The sequence below is a fragment of the Hippocampus bargibanti genome, linkage group LG14 (genome assembly GCF_051943395.1).
Source record: "Hippocampus bargibanti isolate YZ-2025 linkage group LG14, ASM5194339v1, whole genome shotgun sequence".
Classification (NCBI taxonomy): domain Eukaryota; kingdom Metazoa; phylum Chordata; class Actinopteri; order Syngnathiformes; family Syngnathidae; genus Hippocampus; species Hippocampus bargibanti.
The window spans coordinates 10,732,483-10,748,532 of NC_142747.1; the positions used below are offsets into that span (position 1 = coordinate 10,732,483).

Here is a 16,050-nt window from a genome sequence, read left to right on the forward strand (position 1 = left end):
TTTTTATGTTTTCTTTTGTCACTTTGTGATGCGGTGCGTTGTGTGGAATGGATATGGATTGTTTTTCAGCATTGGCCACTTTGTCTTGTCTCCTGGGCAAAGCTCAATTGAACTGGCGCACGATGACTGTTCTCCAAATAAAGTTTGTTGCAACAACGAGACTTGGAAAACATGCAGGATAGTGGCCCTCCAGGACTAGGATTGCCCACCCGTGCTGTAATGGGTAGCATTTTCGCAGCCACGCTTTGTTTAGCAGAAAGGTTGGTGTTGTTGTACAGTCTGCGGCTGGATGGATGCATGACTTGAGGAGCCCTCAATGAGAAGAACTGTCAGCGCAGAGCCCCAATGCGTATGTGGAACTGTCGCGGCTTGGAATTGAAGCGGATTTATATGGGACATGAGATGTGAGACCATCTCTTTTCGTCAATGTATGCTACAGCTTCGTGTTTGCTTTCGATATTTAGCTTGTAGTAAACGTGGAGATTACACCATGATGTCCCTGATCCACTGGTAAAAAGGACACTTTGATCCTCTCCTCTTTAATCTAGAATGGCTTCATGCAACAAAGAGGGTGCTGAAAATGCTTCAAATTGAATGACTGTGTGTCTTTAGTGTTGTGTCAGATTATTTGTTATTTTTTTTTTTTTGTTCTTTTGATTTTAAGGTGGTGTCATGGGAGTGGTTGCCTTTCCAGCAGCTCCTGTATTTTGTTTTTCTACTTCTTTATTTTCTTTCCTATTCCTTTCATAATTTTGGATTGGATTGGATGTACCTCTATTCGTCTCGCAGTGGAGAAATTTACCTTTCACAACAGCAAAGTTAAGAAAGGCAGAGGAAAGGAAAGAAACAAGTAGAAAAACAAAATACAAGAGCTGCTGGAAAGGCAGCCACTCTCTCGGTGCCATCTTGAAGTAAAAAAAAAAAACATGTGCTGGGAAGTGTAAATTTCTCCACTGCGAGACTAATAAAAACTAATCCAATCCAACCAAATCATACACAAGGTTTTTTGATAGCTGCATGCAGCAGAATGACACAAATTACCAGGGGTGGCTACATCAGTAAATCATTCACCACCTGTCCGTTATCACGATTTCAAGCCAAACCAAATCTCTCATCTCAGTCCGTCACTCTGTCATGGTTATTTGTAATGGCATTTTGGTCATCCCTAAATTACAGTTTAGTACAATACAATACTTTTTTTGATGTCAAAAAAAGACTCCACCCCCCTAAAAAATCTCCTCCTTGAAATTTCATAGAGGTTTTGAAATTCAGTGTTCAAATACAATTACATTTGTTGGTCATAATTGTCGATTATTTTTCAAAATCCTTTTCTTGTGCGCTTTTGCGGGGAGGCTTATTGTGCCACAGTTTGAAAATCCCCGCATTAGTGTGTGGACCATTTCAAAAGAGGTTTGCGTGCAGATGGGGCACACATAATCACACACACTCCTCTTAAAATACGTGTGTATGTTTCATGCGCTGTTAAGCTGAATTTCATTAACCGTGTGCTCCACTGAACAGACATATACTGTAGCACATCTATCCCTGCCGCGTGTTGACCAGAAGTATACACTTTGATTTTAAAAACAAATCCGTTAAGTGTCAAGCGAAATTATGTACAGTGGCGCCTTGGCTTGCAAACTTAATTGGTTCCCAGACAGAGTGTGTAAGGCGAAAAGTGTGTATCCCAAAAAAATATTTACCATAGGAAACCATTAAAATGAGAATAATCCGTTCCCATGTCTCCATAAAATATAATTTTCAACAAATTATTTGGCTCTTAATTGACACCTGTTGCTTTCTGACTTGTAAGGTCTTATGAAACTGAGGCATCACATTATCATTCATCATGTTGATGATTCTCATAGCCACAGTCTTTTCTGAATGGAACTGTTCAATAAAAGCCACATAAAATGCACATCATTCCACTTAGCCAACATTGCCTTGATGCGCTCACTTGATGCTGCAGCCATCTCCTCCTCCTCGCCCTCAGATGACGACTCCTGAGTGGCTGGCTTCTGCTTGTCCTCTTGAAGGCAAATCAAATCCTCTGCGTTGAGGACCTCATTATGGTCAGCAACAAGCTCCTCGATGTCATCTGCATCCACTTCGAGTCCCATGGAAACAATGCCGTCCAAAACAACAGAGTCATGAGGATCAAATCCTTCAAAGTCCCTCTCAAGGATGCATGCGGGCCACAAATTCTTCCGTGCTGCTTTCAAGGATCGAAGGGTAACATCATGCTAAGCCTTTTCTATCAGCTGAACACAACGATACACATTGAAATGGTCCTTCCAATAATCCCTAAGGGATAGTTCGGTGTCATAAGTCACGTGAAAGCATCGAGTAAATAAAGCCTTTGTGTAAAGCTTTGTTGCGAAGTATGGTAGCGATGGTGGACTTAGCATATCCGCTAAGCCGCTAAATCAGACAAACGCACACCTTGTTCGTGTTTCTCAATGATCTCCTTCTTTTCCTCGACTGTAATTTTGTTTTGTGTCTTCTTCGGCTGAACACGAGCCTGTGGTGGAGTCTTTTTCGGTCCCATAACAGCAAAAGTATTGTTGAAGACAATCAACGTGTGCAAAGTAGGCCGGCTGGGGCGCTGTTCGGTCGTGTGCTTTGATGTTCTTCCGCCAAAGATTACTCCGCCAGCCGTGGTGGGGCGGCGCTCCATGTGTATCCCGAAAAGTAGTGCTTATGCCTAGGTTTAATTTTCATAAATTTCACGTTCGTAAACCGAAAATTTCGGAAGGCAAGATGTTCGTAAACCGCGGCCCCACTGTATCCAGCAGTAAGTAACTTTGAAGGTACAACCTGTCCCCATAATGGTACAATGACATTTCCCTGTTGCCTTAGTTTGAATTGGATGACAGTATAATGACTCGTTTACATATTTGAACCGCCTCGTGATGAAATCTAACATGAGGGGTACATGCTGGTTACTCAGATTTTTATATTCCTTTGATATTACAAACAACAAAACATTCACCCCCTTGAAGAGATAATCCTATTGTGCAATGGTGTCCCATTGGTAAACTCCGCATTTACAAAATAACCATTTTAGTCATTCACTGATTGCATGGTGGCCAATTTCAATGCAGGCACCATTTCATGCCTCAGTGACAAGGTTATTCTCGTTCATTAAAAAAAAAAAAACTGAAACATCTTAAATTTAGAAAAAAATAATTAAAAAACTTGTATGAAGCCGAAAGTAACAAATATGCTGAAAATTTACACAATTTATACCAGAGGGACGCCATTGTTTCTGTCTACAAGCGTGTGATGACTTTGTTGATCCTTCTAATCTGTCGTGCTCACCCCCACTCCTGAATGAATAAAGCATTATGGGGCCTTATATTATGCGTGCCATGACTCATGAGTCATTCGCTTGTGTGCCTAATGTGTTCAGCAGGAACATGTCCGCAGGTTATCACTAGAGGTTGGCTCAACTCTCTACGTCTGTACAATGACGTGCATTGTGAGCTTCAAAATGAAGTCTGGAGTAGCATGGATCTGGGAACCTTGACGAGGACCTATACAATTGAAATACAGTAGTTCCCAATTTATATCTGAATGGAGGATTTCTCAAATGACTAGGTATATTGTCAGAATTTACATTTGTTTTTCGTGGTTCAGTTTTTGATCATTTATGGAATTACGGCTTCAGCACATGGGCACTTTTAGAGAAAGACCCCAAAAAGACTCCAGAATGCATCATTGGGTCATTGACAATAACGACAGATGGTCCTTAAAAAGAGTAGCAATGCAGAAATTGGGGTTACATAATGCAAAACCTAGTAAGGCAATGGGCCTTATTTCGGGAGTGTCAAATGTTGATTTCCATCAAACGCATTCAGTTGAATGAGTGACATTCACCTCGGGATCAGAGTGCCGCAATGAGAAAATGTGAGGAATTAGAAAATAATACTGTAATTATGTGCAGTGGTACTGTATAAGCAGGTAGATCTTGTCTTTTTTAAGCAGAAGCTTTTACTTCCACCAAGAGGCAAATAAACACAACCTTTTTGTTTTTCACCTTCATGATTTTGGTTGCAACAAAAGTGTGAGAGGAGTCGATCATTTCACTTTATTACTAAGAACTATTATTAGAAAAAAACAATCATTGGATTAAAACTTTCATTGGGTGTATGTATAGCCTGGGATATAACACAACAACACAAGAGGTGCAAATAGTTAAATTTACAGCTTATTGACATTGTGAAACTGACATTATTTTGGCGCTCATCATATTTTTTTCATATACATGCACGGTATTAGGTTGTGCGTCAGATTACAATGTCGGATATGTGGGTTCATTCTTAAAAGGTGAAATAAAAATTTGAAAGAGTAGTATATTCATTAAATGACAGAAGAATAGATCGGGGTTGCTTATCTTGAGCTGTGAACACCTCTCGTCAACAACATGAACAATCAAATAATTACTGCTGCATGAAAAACGAATGCCTTTGTATCCTTTTTTCAGTGAGATCAAGAAAAAAAGTAGCTTGCGTGCATGTACTTGTGACACAGAAGCCAAGTGTGCCCTTTTTGAGCACAGACAGTCCATTTGGGAGAGACTCATTTTCCCTGAGGTGCACGAAGTCCAGCTGTCAGCATGGAGAAAAACAAAGTCACCAATGGAGACATTTAGTGAGAGTGGCGAACAATCAGACTTAATCGGTGTGCGAAAATAAATTACATCACACACATTTGAAATCCTCTTTTACCTGATCATGATCACAATTAATGACAGTTCTTCGTTATCTTTAACTAGACCTGTCCATGTTAAGCGCTTTGTTGCAGCTTAAGCTGTTAAACTAGATCTGATACCTGCCCATTTTAAGTGCTTTGATGCAGCTTCAGCTTTTGTTAAAGCGCCACATCAATCAATATATGTTGCATTGCATTATTGTATTGTATAAATCTTTAGAAAGTTGAACATCATTTGTGCAAATAAAATATGAACACAGGTTGGATTTTTTTTTTAAACACAACACGGAGTCTCGGTTGTTTTCCAAAACGTGAGTATGATAGATACATATCAGTCGATCCTGGACATGACAAACGGCATTACTGTACATAGAATTTGACGTCATGAGGACATAAAGAGTGACGTAGACTGCACTGGTCCCTTGTAACAAAAATGACGCGAACGAAGCGTGTTTGTTAAAAGATCGGTCGATTTGAAGCTTTGTCTTAGAAACGACAAATACAATGACTGAGACAGGCGAGGCCGACCCGGAAGAAGGTGTCAAAAAACTTGCATACAGCTTCCCAATCGTCAGGCACACGGACATGCCTGAGAAAATGAAGGAAGAGGCGATTGCGCTGTGTATTGCAGCCTTCGAAAAGTGTGCCGACAACAACGAGAACGCAGCAAAGATGGTCAAGGATTCCATGGACAAGATGTTTGGCGCTGCGTGGCACGTAGTCATCGGCGAAAGTTTCGGCTTCGGCGTTACCCATGAGGCGAAGAATCTGCTCTATATGTTCTACGGAGGGAGCTTGGCCATCTGTATTTGGAAGTGCTGCTAGCGCTGACAATTCCATCTATCGCAAGCTTCTATTTGAGCAATGAACAATCATTAGATGATTTAAATCATCAACCATTTTGTTGACATGTTTGTTCATCGAACTGGCAACGGAGACAACTTCCTTGTTTACAACGTTTTCCATCTTCAGTTAATATGAGAGTTGGAGCATTTGGATTAGTTCCTCGTTATCGCCAGCTACTGTCTGGAGGTTGTAAGGAACATTCGAAACACCCAATTTGGAAACCTAATAATAGTGTTCTATCACGTTGTTTATGTCCACTGTTTCAGTATTAAATTGCTGATACTTTCGCCCCAATTACAGTATCCACGTGTATTCTCCCCGCACTGACTGCAACAAACTGGTCACTTATATGAAGGACAACTTTGACTATATGACACTATATGAAATATGGCTCATAAAATAACAGCCTTAAAATAGGTTAAAATTACAAGTTTTCATGCAGACGGAAATAAGCATTCATTTGGCACCCGTTCAAATGCTGCCCCCTTCAGGGCAATGACCGCTGTTGAAATTAACATGTTTTGTTTAAAATCTCAGGTCAGCATTCTTCATATAAACTGTAGCATAGAAAAAAAAGAATTAAAAAAACCTTATCACGTTACCTTTACTTATAAATGAAGTCCGTGCGCCGCTCCTTCTGAAGAAAGGCATCCATACCTTCTTTGTAGAAGCCTTCCTTATCTTTCTTCAGTTTTAAAAGTCTCTCTATTTCTTTCAATTTAGATATGTAATCAATCCTCCATTCTGGAAATAAGGCCAAGCAACACGTAAAAATGACTGGATGGTTGCAATTAACTTGCTAACTGTTTACTGTAGTTTACTCTCACTAATTCTATTCTGTAGCCGAGGAGGCAAGAAGAATCTCTGTAATCACCAGCGCGCCCTATCATGAGGCAGGAGAACTGTGTGCCTTACCTATGCAGTTTTGATGAAAAATAAAATACAATAAACTAAACACTGTAGTACCATATATATATACAGTGAGACCTCAACTTACGAACTTAATTGGTTCCCAGACAGTGTGTAAGGCGAAAAGTGTGTATCATAAATGACCTTTCCACTGAACAAAGCGGGGCTGTGAAGATGCTGCCCATTACAAGCACAATGGCCCCAGAGCTGTCCAGCGATGGTAGTCAAATGGCTCCGACATTCTTCCCATTCAAAAACAGTACTGGCATATTCATGCTGCCGAAAGGCGCAACCGCTCAGCACAGTCTCCTCCTTGATGATTGTCGTGGCCAAAAATGCTGAAGAACAATCTGTATCCGTTCCATGTGACGCACAACATCATAAAGTGACAAAAGAAAACACAATAACAAGACAAAAACAACAAAAAAAGCAAGGCTCGTGAGAGCACTTGCTGATGGCTGCCTACTCAGGCGCCATCTTGGAAAAAAAAGGTTAAGGGCCTATGAGTGTGCTTACTTCGGGATAAGTGCTGCTGAAACTGGATGGATGGATGTTTATCTGAATTATTGTGACTATCTGACAATAAGTTCATGGGGAAGCATCTTATCTGCCAGAGCAGATAGCGTGGGCTCCAGTACGCCTGCAAACATTTTAAATTGGAAAATAGTCAGAGACTATTGATTCTGAAATTAAATTTGTTGTTCGGAAAATACAAATATGCAGAGAAACCATTAAGGCAACAAATAGCAAAAATATCCACCGGGGGCAGCATCTTAATCAACAAAGAGTCAGCCTGGGAAAAATTGAGGACACGAAGAAGTTGTCCGTGAACTGAAGCCGCTAGCTTGCAGAGAAGTACCTGGACCCGCCCGACTCATTGTTGAGGGGTGAGCAGTTATGCAAAATGGATTATTCTGCAACCCAGAAAGGTTTCAGACATCGTAAGTTAATTACGTGGTTTCATTTATTTAATTGATGTCTAGTCGATATTTTACTGGGCACGTTAGATATGGTTGAATACTACTTTAAAGCAACGCTGTCCATAAAGCGAAAGTAGGGATGCACATTTGATTGAAATACAAGATAACAAATCTGTTAACAAAATAAACTGGGCAAATGCAACAAAGATAGCAAGACTGACTTGATGCACTCGATAAATCAATGCGTTTCTGACTTCTCGCTATCAATCGTATTAGAACGTTAAATGTATCCAATCAAGTTTATTTGACGATGTTTTTCGAGACAAATGGCACATAATTTTTCAAACACTGTCGTTTAAACACTAGCGCACTCACGCAAAGACAATTTGAAACTGTGGTACCCCGCGAGGATGTGATCAATGATGCCTCAGGGTGGAGCACAGAAGCGAGAATGCTCCTGGAATGCTTCCTCCAGTCACCAGCAAAAGAAGTGTCAGATGACTGCTGCAAATGTATGAATTGGTTGTAACTGCGTTGCATTTGCTTGGTTTACCATAACTAACCCGCCTGAACTCGGCACAGAAAAAAATAGCATTTATTGTCTTCTCTTCACCAAGAGCCTAAAATACGTCTACGAAATAATACCATGGGCGAAACGGATGGCAGCCAGTTGTTTGAAGACACAAGTGGCTTTGGTTCCCAGACATCCCACCACAGGTGAGGCCCACTAGAGAGCTTCAACATTAATACATACCTACCAACCTGATGCGGTTGGCAATCTTACAAATGATGGCATCTGCCCCAAAATGGTGACTGAGCTTACATTTTATATAGCATACGTAAAATGAATCAAAAATAATTTTTTTTTTTGTATATGAATTTATTGGTGAATAGCCTGGTTCAGTCAAAGAAAAAACAATGTCTTCAGCTGCATCATGAATTCAAACATTTAAGAATGACTTTCATTGTAATTACATGTAGCACTTTTGGCTATTTCAATAATCTCTTGATGTTTCTACTTCACGGCACTTCATCTTGCAATTCAGTTTGACCTGAAGGTAGTTTGTGAGTGTGTTGACTCCCATTGATTTCCTATACTCAATGTTAATTTTTCTGATGTATGAAAAGGCACTTTCTCTGCCTGACAATCTTGCATTTACCTTTTACTGTTTATCAATTACACAAGGCGGAATCATAGTTCACAGGTACATAAGCTTGAGTAAAATTACAGTGCATAATTAACAATAATTTGGTAAACTGAATTTAAAAGATCAATTGATGAAGTTAATTTCCCGATGCCATCTTTGAGTCAGGAAGCATTTATTTTGTTAATTCTGAGAAGCGATCAGCAACATTTGCAGGCAAGTTGGCAGAACAAAATGTCCGCTTTCGTCTCAGAAGCCCATGAGAGTGTGATTTTGTTTAGAGGCAAACATTTTTCATTGATAGGCATGTAGCTTTTCAGCCTATTTGCAACGCTAGATTCTCACGGTCAAACGGCTCCAGACCTATTCAGTGCATTGCCTCGGTCCCGTAATGTTGTCAAAATCATAACGAGGAAAAAAAGGGGAAAAAAGGCATGGATGGAAAAACATACAAATTTCGAATGTACGCTATACACATTGAAAAATCAGTGCTCACTTGTACAAATTATGCCAAAACCGTAAACATTTACATGTATGTTAATATCTTCAATCAATCTAAATGGAATATTAAAGACATTGTTCTTGTGTGTGTCTGGGGAGGGGTGGGGGGTTACAAAATTGAATGAGGAATTATAGTTACAGAGTGTAAATGTATCTGTTTGTTGACAGGAACCAACACGGTGGACATCAGCTAGCAGGTTCTCCGGGTCGGTCCATGCTGTCGGAGCCCATGTCGAACCTCGCCATGGCTTATGGCAGCTCACTCGCATCTCAGGGGAAGGAAATGATGGATAAGAATGTGAGGTTGACTCAAAATCACGTTTGTTTTGCATTATTAAGAAGGAAATATTTGTGTGTGGGCAAAAAAAAACATGTTTATGTATTGTAGCTTGACAGATTCATCCCGATTTCCAAGCTGAAATACTACTTTGCTGTGGACACGTTGTATGTGGGAAAGAAGCTGGGTCTTTTAGTTTTCCCCTACATGCATGAGGTAGGTGTGCTAAATTTAAAGCATCCTATACTTAGAGCTTCTCCCTAGCTAGCTCTGGTTCCTTCTGCGACCTAAAAAAAGTGGAGATTTGAATTGACGGCCTGCGGATCTGCATTTTCTTGAAATATCCTTGTGCAAAAAAGGGAATGAGTGTCCTGTTTGCGTTTCACCTCAACAATATGGATTTTTTTCTTTCCTTTTTCCTGCAATGTGAATTTGTTGCATCATGTTGACAATCCCGTTTTGTCATCCGGATGTTGCAGAATTGGGAGGTGATCTACCAGCAGGACACTCCCGTGGCTCCCCGCTTTGACGTCAACGCTCCTGATCTTTACATCCCTGCCATGGGCTTCATCACGTATGTGCTGGTGGCTGGGCTGGCTCTGGGCACACAGAACAGGTACACGTGAACGTATACCTTCATTGCGTGAGCTGTTGATTTTCAGTGGCACTAAACTATGAAAGAAGAGGTGTCATTTTCCTCACAGGTTAACATTCTGGATATTATGGAAATTTTGAGCCGATTTGCGATTCCTGTTCCTGTTTTGTGGCCTCGTCAGGTTTACTCCAGAGCTGCTGGGTGCTCACGCAAGCTCGGCGTTGGTTTGGCTCATCGTGGAAGTATTGGCAGTTCTCCTGTCACTCTACCTCGTGACCGTTAGTACCGACCTCACAACCATCGACCTGCTCGCTTTTGCCGGATACAAATATGTTGGGTATGTGCTCGTATATCTATTGTTTTTTTTTTGTCACGGTAGCTAGCAGGTCTTTCGTTTTGAGTTTTAAAGGACAACTGACAGCATTTTTTTGTTTTCTAACTGACATCAGAAAACCGTTTTATGGCATCTAAAATACCCAAAACACGCAGGCTGATATGTTTAGTCTAATACAAAACACCAATAAAAATGACTTAAAGTGTCCAAATTCTGCCACAAATCAGCTGGAAACTGGGGATTTTCAGAAAGTCCCGCCCCCAGTTTGTGACGTCACGCCAAGTCGTCTTGCCTTGTTCAAGAAACAAAACAATGGGCTCACAGAGTTCAGATTTGGAGAAGATTCTTTCTTGTTACTCATCCGGTTATGAATATGATTCAAATAGTTCTGAAGTGGAAAGCATAAATGTTTGCAATCGATTAAAGGAGTCCTCCCATATCAATTCGAGACGTCAATGACAGCAATGTCGTGTCCCAGGAAATGCAAAAGATGGCGCCCAAGCTCCGTTGGAAATGGGCTGATTTGTCTGCTGGGAATTTGTGTCAGCGAATATCAAATTGTAGTCTTGGTGCAACACACAACGATTCACCATCGCATTTATGTGGTTTTCTTCTTATTTCGCCATCAACACGGATCAACACGAAGTTTTCAGACCAAACAAAGTACCGCAAAATGCATTGTGTGTCGCCTTAATCTACAACTGGCTATTTTCCGGAGCAAATACACATCAATAAATCTGCATCAGCAATTAACATGTCACTATACGTGATACTGCAAACACTTAAAAATAAAAGGAAATTTAAAATCATTGTCCACAAAGTTTTATGAAGTCCACCAAGAATATGCAATCTTTAACAAGATTTTACGCTAAATTACAAAATGTCAGTTTAATATAAGAAAAACAACAAGACGTTCACAAAACGAACTATTTGTTGAAAATAAAAGTAAACAAATCTTTTTCATTTGTTTTGAGAATAGGCCTACATGCGACAGCGAGTTGTCCTCTCCTTCAGCCATTGTGGGTTAAAAAAGCGAGTAGATATACTTGGCTTTTCTGCTAAAGTTTCCGGGTTTCCGGGCTGAGGTAAAGTGAGTATCCAATCACAGGACACGTACGTCATGTTCAACGCGAGGCCCTCTAGTTGGCCTTACTGTGCCAACTCGTGATCTGATTGGCTGTCACAACTGTATATCAACTACATGTGCCCGTTCATGTACAGCGCACAGACGTCCTCACTGTTGATTCTGAAGGCGTAGCTGAATTTAGATTGGATTAAAAACTCTGACCTAAAACTACAACACTGAAAGGAGCATAACCAAATGGATATAATATAACATCAAGAAAACAGTATGTAGAATAATTATATATATATATATATATATATATATATATATATATATATATATATATATATATATATATATATATATATATATATATTTATATATTTAAAAAAATATTTTTTTTTATGAAATTGACTTTTATTATAATTATGATAATGATGTCTGATTATATTAGGCCAGCAGAGAAGGCCTTGCTGGCCCTGACGGCCCAATACTGATATATATATATATATATATATATATATATATATATATATAGTAAAGTCTCGTTATATCGATATTCAAGGGAGTCCGAAAAAATATCGATATAACCGGGACTATCGATATATCCGACCCTGTTTGCATGTAATTTTCTCCGTGCGTGCATAGAAATAGTATCGATAGTCATTTTCAAAAGTAGGTGCACAGAGAACACAAGAAAAATGGATAAGTGGTTAGCAATAAAGCCAAAACCTCAGCCCCAGAAGAGGGACTCAAAAGAAGCTCACAACATTTATGACGCTCCAAAACGTAAACGTCCATTGAGAGCATCGTGGAAAGAGGAGTTTACGTGGTTTGCAGCAGACGACGACGCAACGCAAATATTGCACTGTGCAAAATGATGGGAAGTCCATGGACAAACGACAACTGGAGCAAAATCAGCAGCAAAGAATATTTACGACAAATTAAGCAAGGGAGCATTTGTGGTAGGTAGATCAATTACTTAATTTTAAAGTGTTGTTATGTTATATATTCTGATTATCAATCCTTAATACTTTGCAACAATTATTATTATTATTATTTTTTTTTGCGATTAGTCATCTTTGTTTCATGTTGTGAAAAATTGGGCAGGCAACTTTATGGCCAGGCAGGCAACTTTTCAGAGTTGTCTGCCTTGGTGTCCACTAAGTTTTTGTCCTGAGTTTCAGACACTGTTTACACTTACATTCACACTCAGTTTAGGCTTCACGAAATGTGTTTTTGAAATGTCGTGGTCTGAATATTGCGTGTGTCTCTGTGTGTCCTTTTCTCAGAATGATTGTTGGTTTAATGGCGGGACTCATGTTTGGGAGGCCAGCTTACTATCTCTCTTTACTGTGGTGCTGTGCTGCTATTTTTGTGTTCATGGTGAGTAGCCGTTCTGTCATACAAGTAGAATTCAGTCCTTGGCAAAAAATCGGGATTGTTTTTCAGTTTGAGGATATTAAACTCATTCACTACCAGCCAATGTGCAAAAATGTGTGTACTCCAGTGCCAGGGTTTTTGTCATTTTTAATCAAATTCCAGGACCCACAGAGTCTTGACTTTTAGGACTACGTAAACATTCCATTCAGCGTAAGACTCTCTTTTATCATCAGAAAAAAAAGAGTTAATTCCGAAGTTAAATTTGGAGTTATCTGAGCTAAAAATGGGCGGCTATACAAAACACATTGATTTATATAGCGCTTTAACAACAGCTGAAGCTTTAACAAAGTGCTAACATAGACAAAATGCAAATGTTTCCCCTCATGGAAGGGAAAAACATTGTCAGAGGCCTGACCAGAGCTTTATCGGTAGCCAGCAAGAAAAACCTGAACAAATTCAGGAATGGCGCAGCACGTCACACTTTTCAATTCCAGTATAAATTCGGGAATGGCGGTGAATGAGTAAAATCTGTCTGGCGAATAAGCAGATGACCCATAATTAAGTTCATTTGAAATTGCATTTTTTATGTCTTGAATCAGAATAGGTAAGAATCAGAAAGCCTTGAAAAGTCCCTCAATGGGGAAATTTTCAACACAAAAATATATATTAACAAAAAGTACTCTTCAACAATCTGCCAGTGGGATTTTCTGAGTTTGATTTCCCGATCAGCTTTGCATGTTAGAGCCTTGTCATGCACTCATAAAATTGTATTTTATTCTCCTCAGAACAAATACAGGCAGCATCGTTTTATCATTCCCATGAAACCAGTTTGTAGCTCAAAACATTTTGGAGATTACTAGACTACTGAAAACATACCCGAGTGACGCTGAGCTCGTGGATACCTGAAATTCAAACACGCGTGCATGAAATAATCTGCATTTACAATGCATTTTCAGACCCGTACTCTGCGGCTGAAGCTCCTGTCCGAAGCGGCGGCAGAAGGAAAGCTCGTGAGGGTAGCCAGAAACCAGCTGAGGATGTATCTCACCATATGTATCGCGGCAGCCCAGCCTGTTTTCATGTACTGGTTCACGTATCACCTGATCAGATAAATGCACTCACACTGGGGGGAGAAGGAGACACGCACACATGCACAGAAGCTGCCATCCTGTGTTCACGATCTCTTAGAGTAAAACATGAGGTCGTGCTGGGGGAGCACCACGCCACGTGCGACAATTAGCAAGAGAGAGTATGTGTTTTAATGCCTTTCACCGGATTGTTGTTGTTGTTGTTGTTGTTTTGTACTATGATGGTTTTGTCTTAACAACATTCAACTTAATTGTTTTTCTACACTGCGTAAGTACCTGTTAATTATTATTTTTGTTTTTAAAGTGATATTTAAATGTGTCCTGTATATTTCTTTGACGGTGTTAGTCTGATTCTTCCGAGCTGACTGCACATACTCTGATAGACTTAACAGGCTTCCTTTGTCATCAACAAAACCAAAAGCACACAATTCTAACATGTATTTTGTCATTTCATCTGGACTAAAAAAAGTAGTCCTTCAGGTCTGCGGGTATGGTTGTGCGTCCACTTCTTAACTTTTGCGTGTTTTGTCTCATGTTTACACGCTTGCCTGTCATTTCGTGAAGCTGTGATAGATCGCACCAAGTCGTGGTGACGTTGTTTTGGTATCCTTTTAAGGAACAATGTCAATTATTTGTTGCTTTTCATATTGAAAGTCAGATGGAATAAACGAAAAGATTAATAAGATGTGGCATTGAACAGAGACTCTTTGTTTTTTTTCTTTTTTAGGAATATTCTCGTACATAATTAAATTTCATGTCAACTGGAGATTACTGAAGCCAACTTTGGAGTTGAGTATTTATTTAATAATGCAATAAGGTACATGGTATGTGTGTGTGTCTTCTTCTTTTCCTTTCGGCTTTTCCCTTCAGGGGTTGCCACACCGAATCAGTGTCCTCCATCTTCAGAGGTTTGATTCACATGTTTGTTTTGGCCAAGCTTTTGCGTCAGATGCCTTTCCTGACACTGAGTGCGTGTATTTTAAGAGGTTATGTGTTTGAGAAGGCAAACAGGTGAAACTTTAAATTTCTGTCAAATGTTTTTGCGATCAATTAATTTATTTTTGAATGAATTGATCTCATGAATCCCATTTTAACCTAATCCAAAAAAATCGAGAAAAACCCCATTTTCATTTGAAATTAATTACTGTACATTAGTGAGGCAGATCAAAAGATGAAGATAACGCAGCATTATGCTTTTATTTTGTATTTTATTCATTTTTTTCCAGTAGACATGCAGTTTGAGACATTTACTTTATTCTGTACTGTATTTGAGCCAAGTCAAAGTCCTACCTGCAACCTTTAGTTTTGACCACAAGGGGGAACATCACGGTTTTATTTGTTTTTGAGTCCCCTGCAATTGGGAGGCAACCAGTTTAGGGTGTCCCCCGCCTGCGCCCGAAGACTGCTGAGATAGACTCGGCACAACCCGCGACCCTAGTGAGGGTAAATGAATGAAAGAATGTTTTTGTAAATATCAAAAGAATTATAAAATATATCAGGTCTTTAGAAAGTGCTTTAGTTAACTTATCAAAAACAGTAAGAAATGTTTTTTAGACGAAAAAACGGCCTTTTTGTGGTAAGGCAATTTTAGCTGAAAAAAAAAACGACTATGTACAGTAAGGTGTTTTTTTAGCCCATAAAAGTAAATATTTATTTACAGAAAAAAACGACTATGTATATTACATTCAGGCATTTTCTTTACCCCTGTGTGGAGTGCATTCTTTGCACTTATCACAACTACTTGGATGTATGAGGTTCTGGGTTCAATCCTTGGTATCTACGCTTGGGATTTTTGCAAATTTCCCCATTGTAGGACTAAGAAAAGCTTTTTTCCTCTGATTGTTCTTAAAAAAACGACCATGGATAGTAAGGCATTTTTGACCCGAAAAAAAAACCCACCATGTAGATATGGGTGTTTTTATCACAATATGAACGACCATGTATAATAAGCAGTTTTTCGGGGAAAAAAAACACCATGTATAGTAAGCTTTTTTTAGCATGAAAAAAAGACCAAATATATATCGTAAGCTGTTTTTAGCACAAAATAAATGACCATCTTTAGTAAGGGCCTTTTAGGCCGAAAAAAAAACACCAAGGTATTTTTAGCCAGAAAAAAAATGAGCATGTACAGTAAGGCGTTTTTGGGCAGAAAAAAACACCATGTATAGTAAGACGTTTTCAATTGTATTTAAGGGGAATGTAGCTCAGTGGAAGAGTGGATACTTTCCCTGTATGAAGATCCTGGGTCAAACCCTGGCATCTCCTTTGGGGAT

General features: G+C 39.4%; 1 protein-coding gene and 1 pseudogene across 1 annotated transcript; both read left to right on the top strand.

Moving 5' to 3' along the window:
- The first annotated feature begins 4,051 nt into the window (after window positions 1-4,051).
- Window positions 4,052-6,503, top strand: LOC148888269 (dynein axonemal light chain 4 pseudogene; annotated as a pseudogene).
- Window positions 6,504-7,265: 762 nt separating this feature from the next.
- yif1b (Yip1 interacting factor homolog B (S. cerevisiae)) lies at window positions 7,266-14,539 on the top strand. The gene is made up of 8 exons (XM_089013567.1): window positions 7,266-7,409; window positions 8,006-8,105; window positions 9,203-9,332; window positions 9,423-9,527; window positions 9,791-9,927; window positions 10,088-10,243; window positions 12,599-12,692; window positions 13,646-14,539. Exons 1-8 carry the CDS (start codon window positions 7,373-7,375, stop codon window positions 13,799-13,801), a joined length of 915 nt encoding a protein of 304 aa, XP_088869693.1. The 5' UTR covers window positions 7,266-7,372; the 3' UTR covers window positions 13,802-14,539.
- The last annotated feature ends 1,511 nt before the right edge of the window (window positions 14,540-16,050 follow it).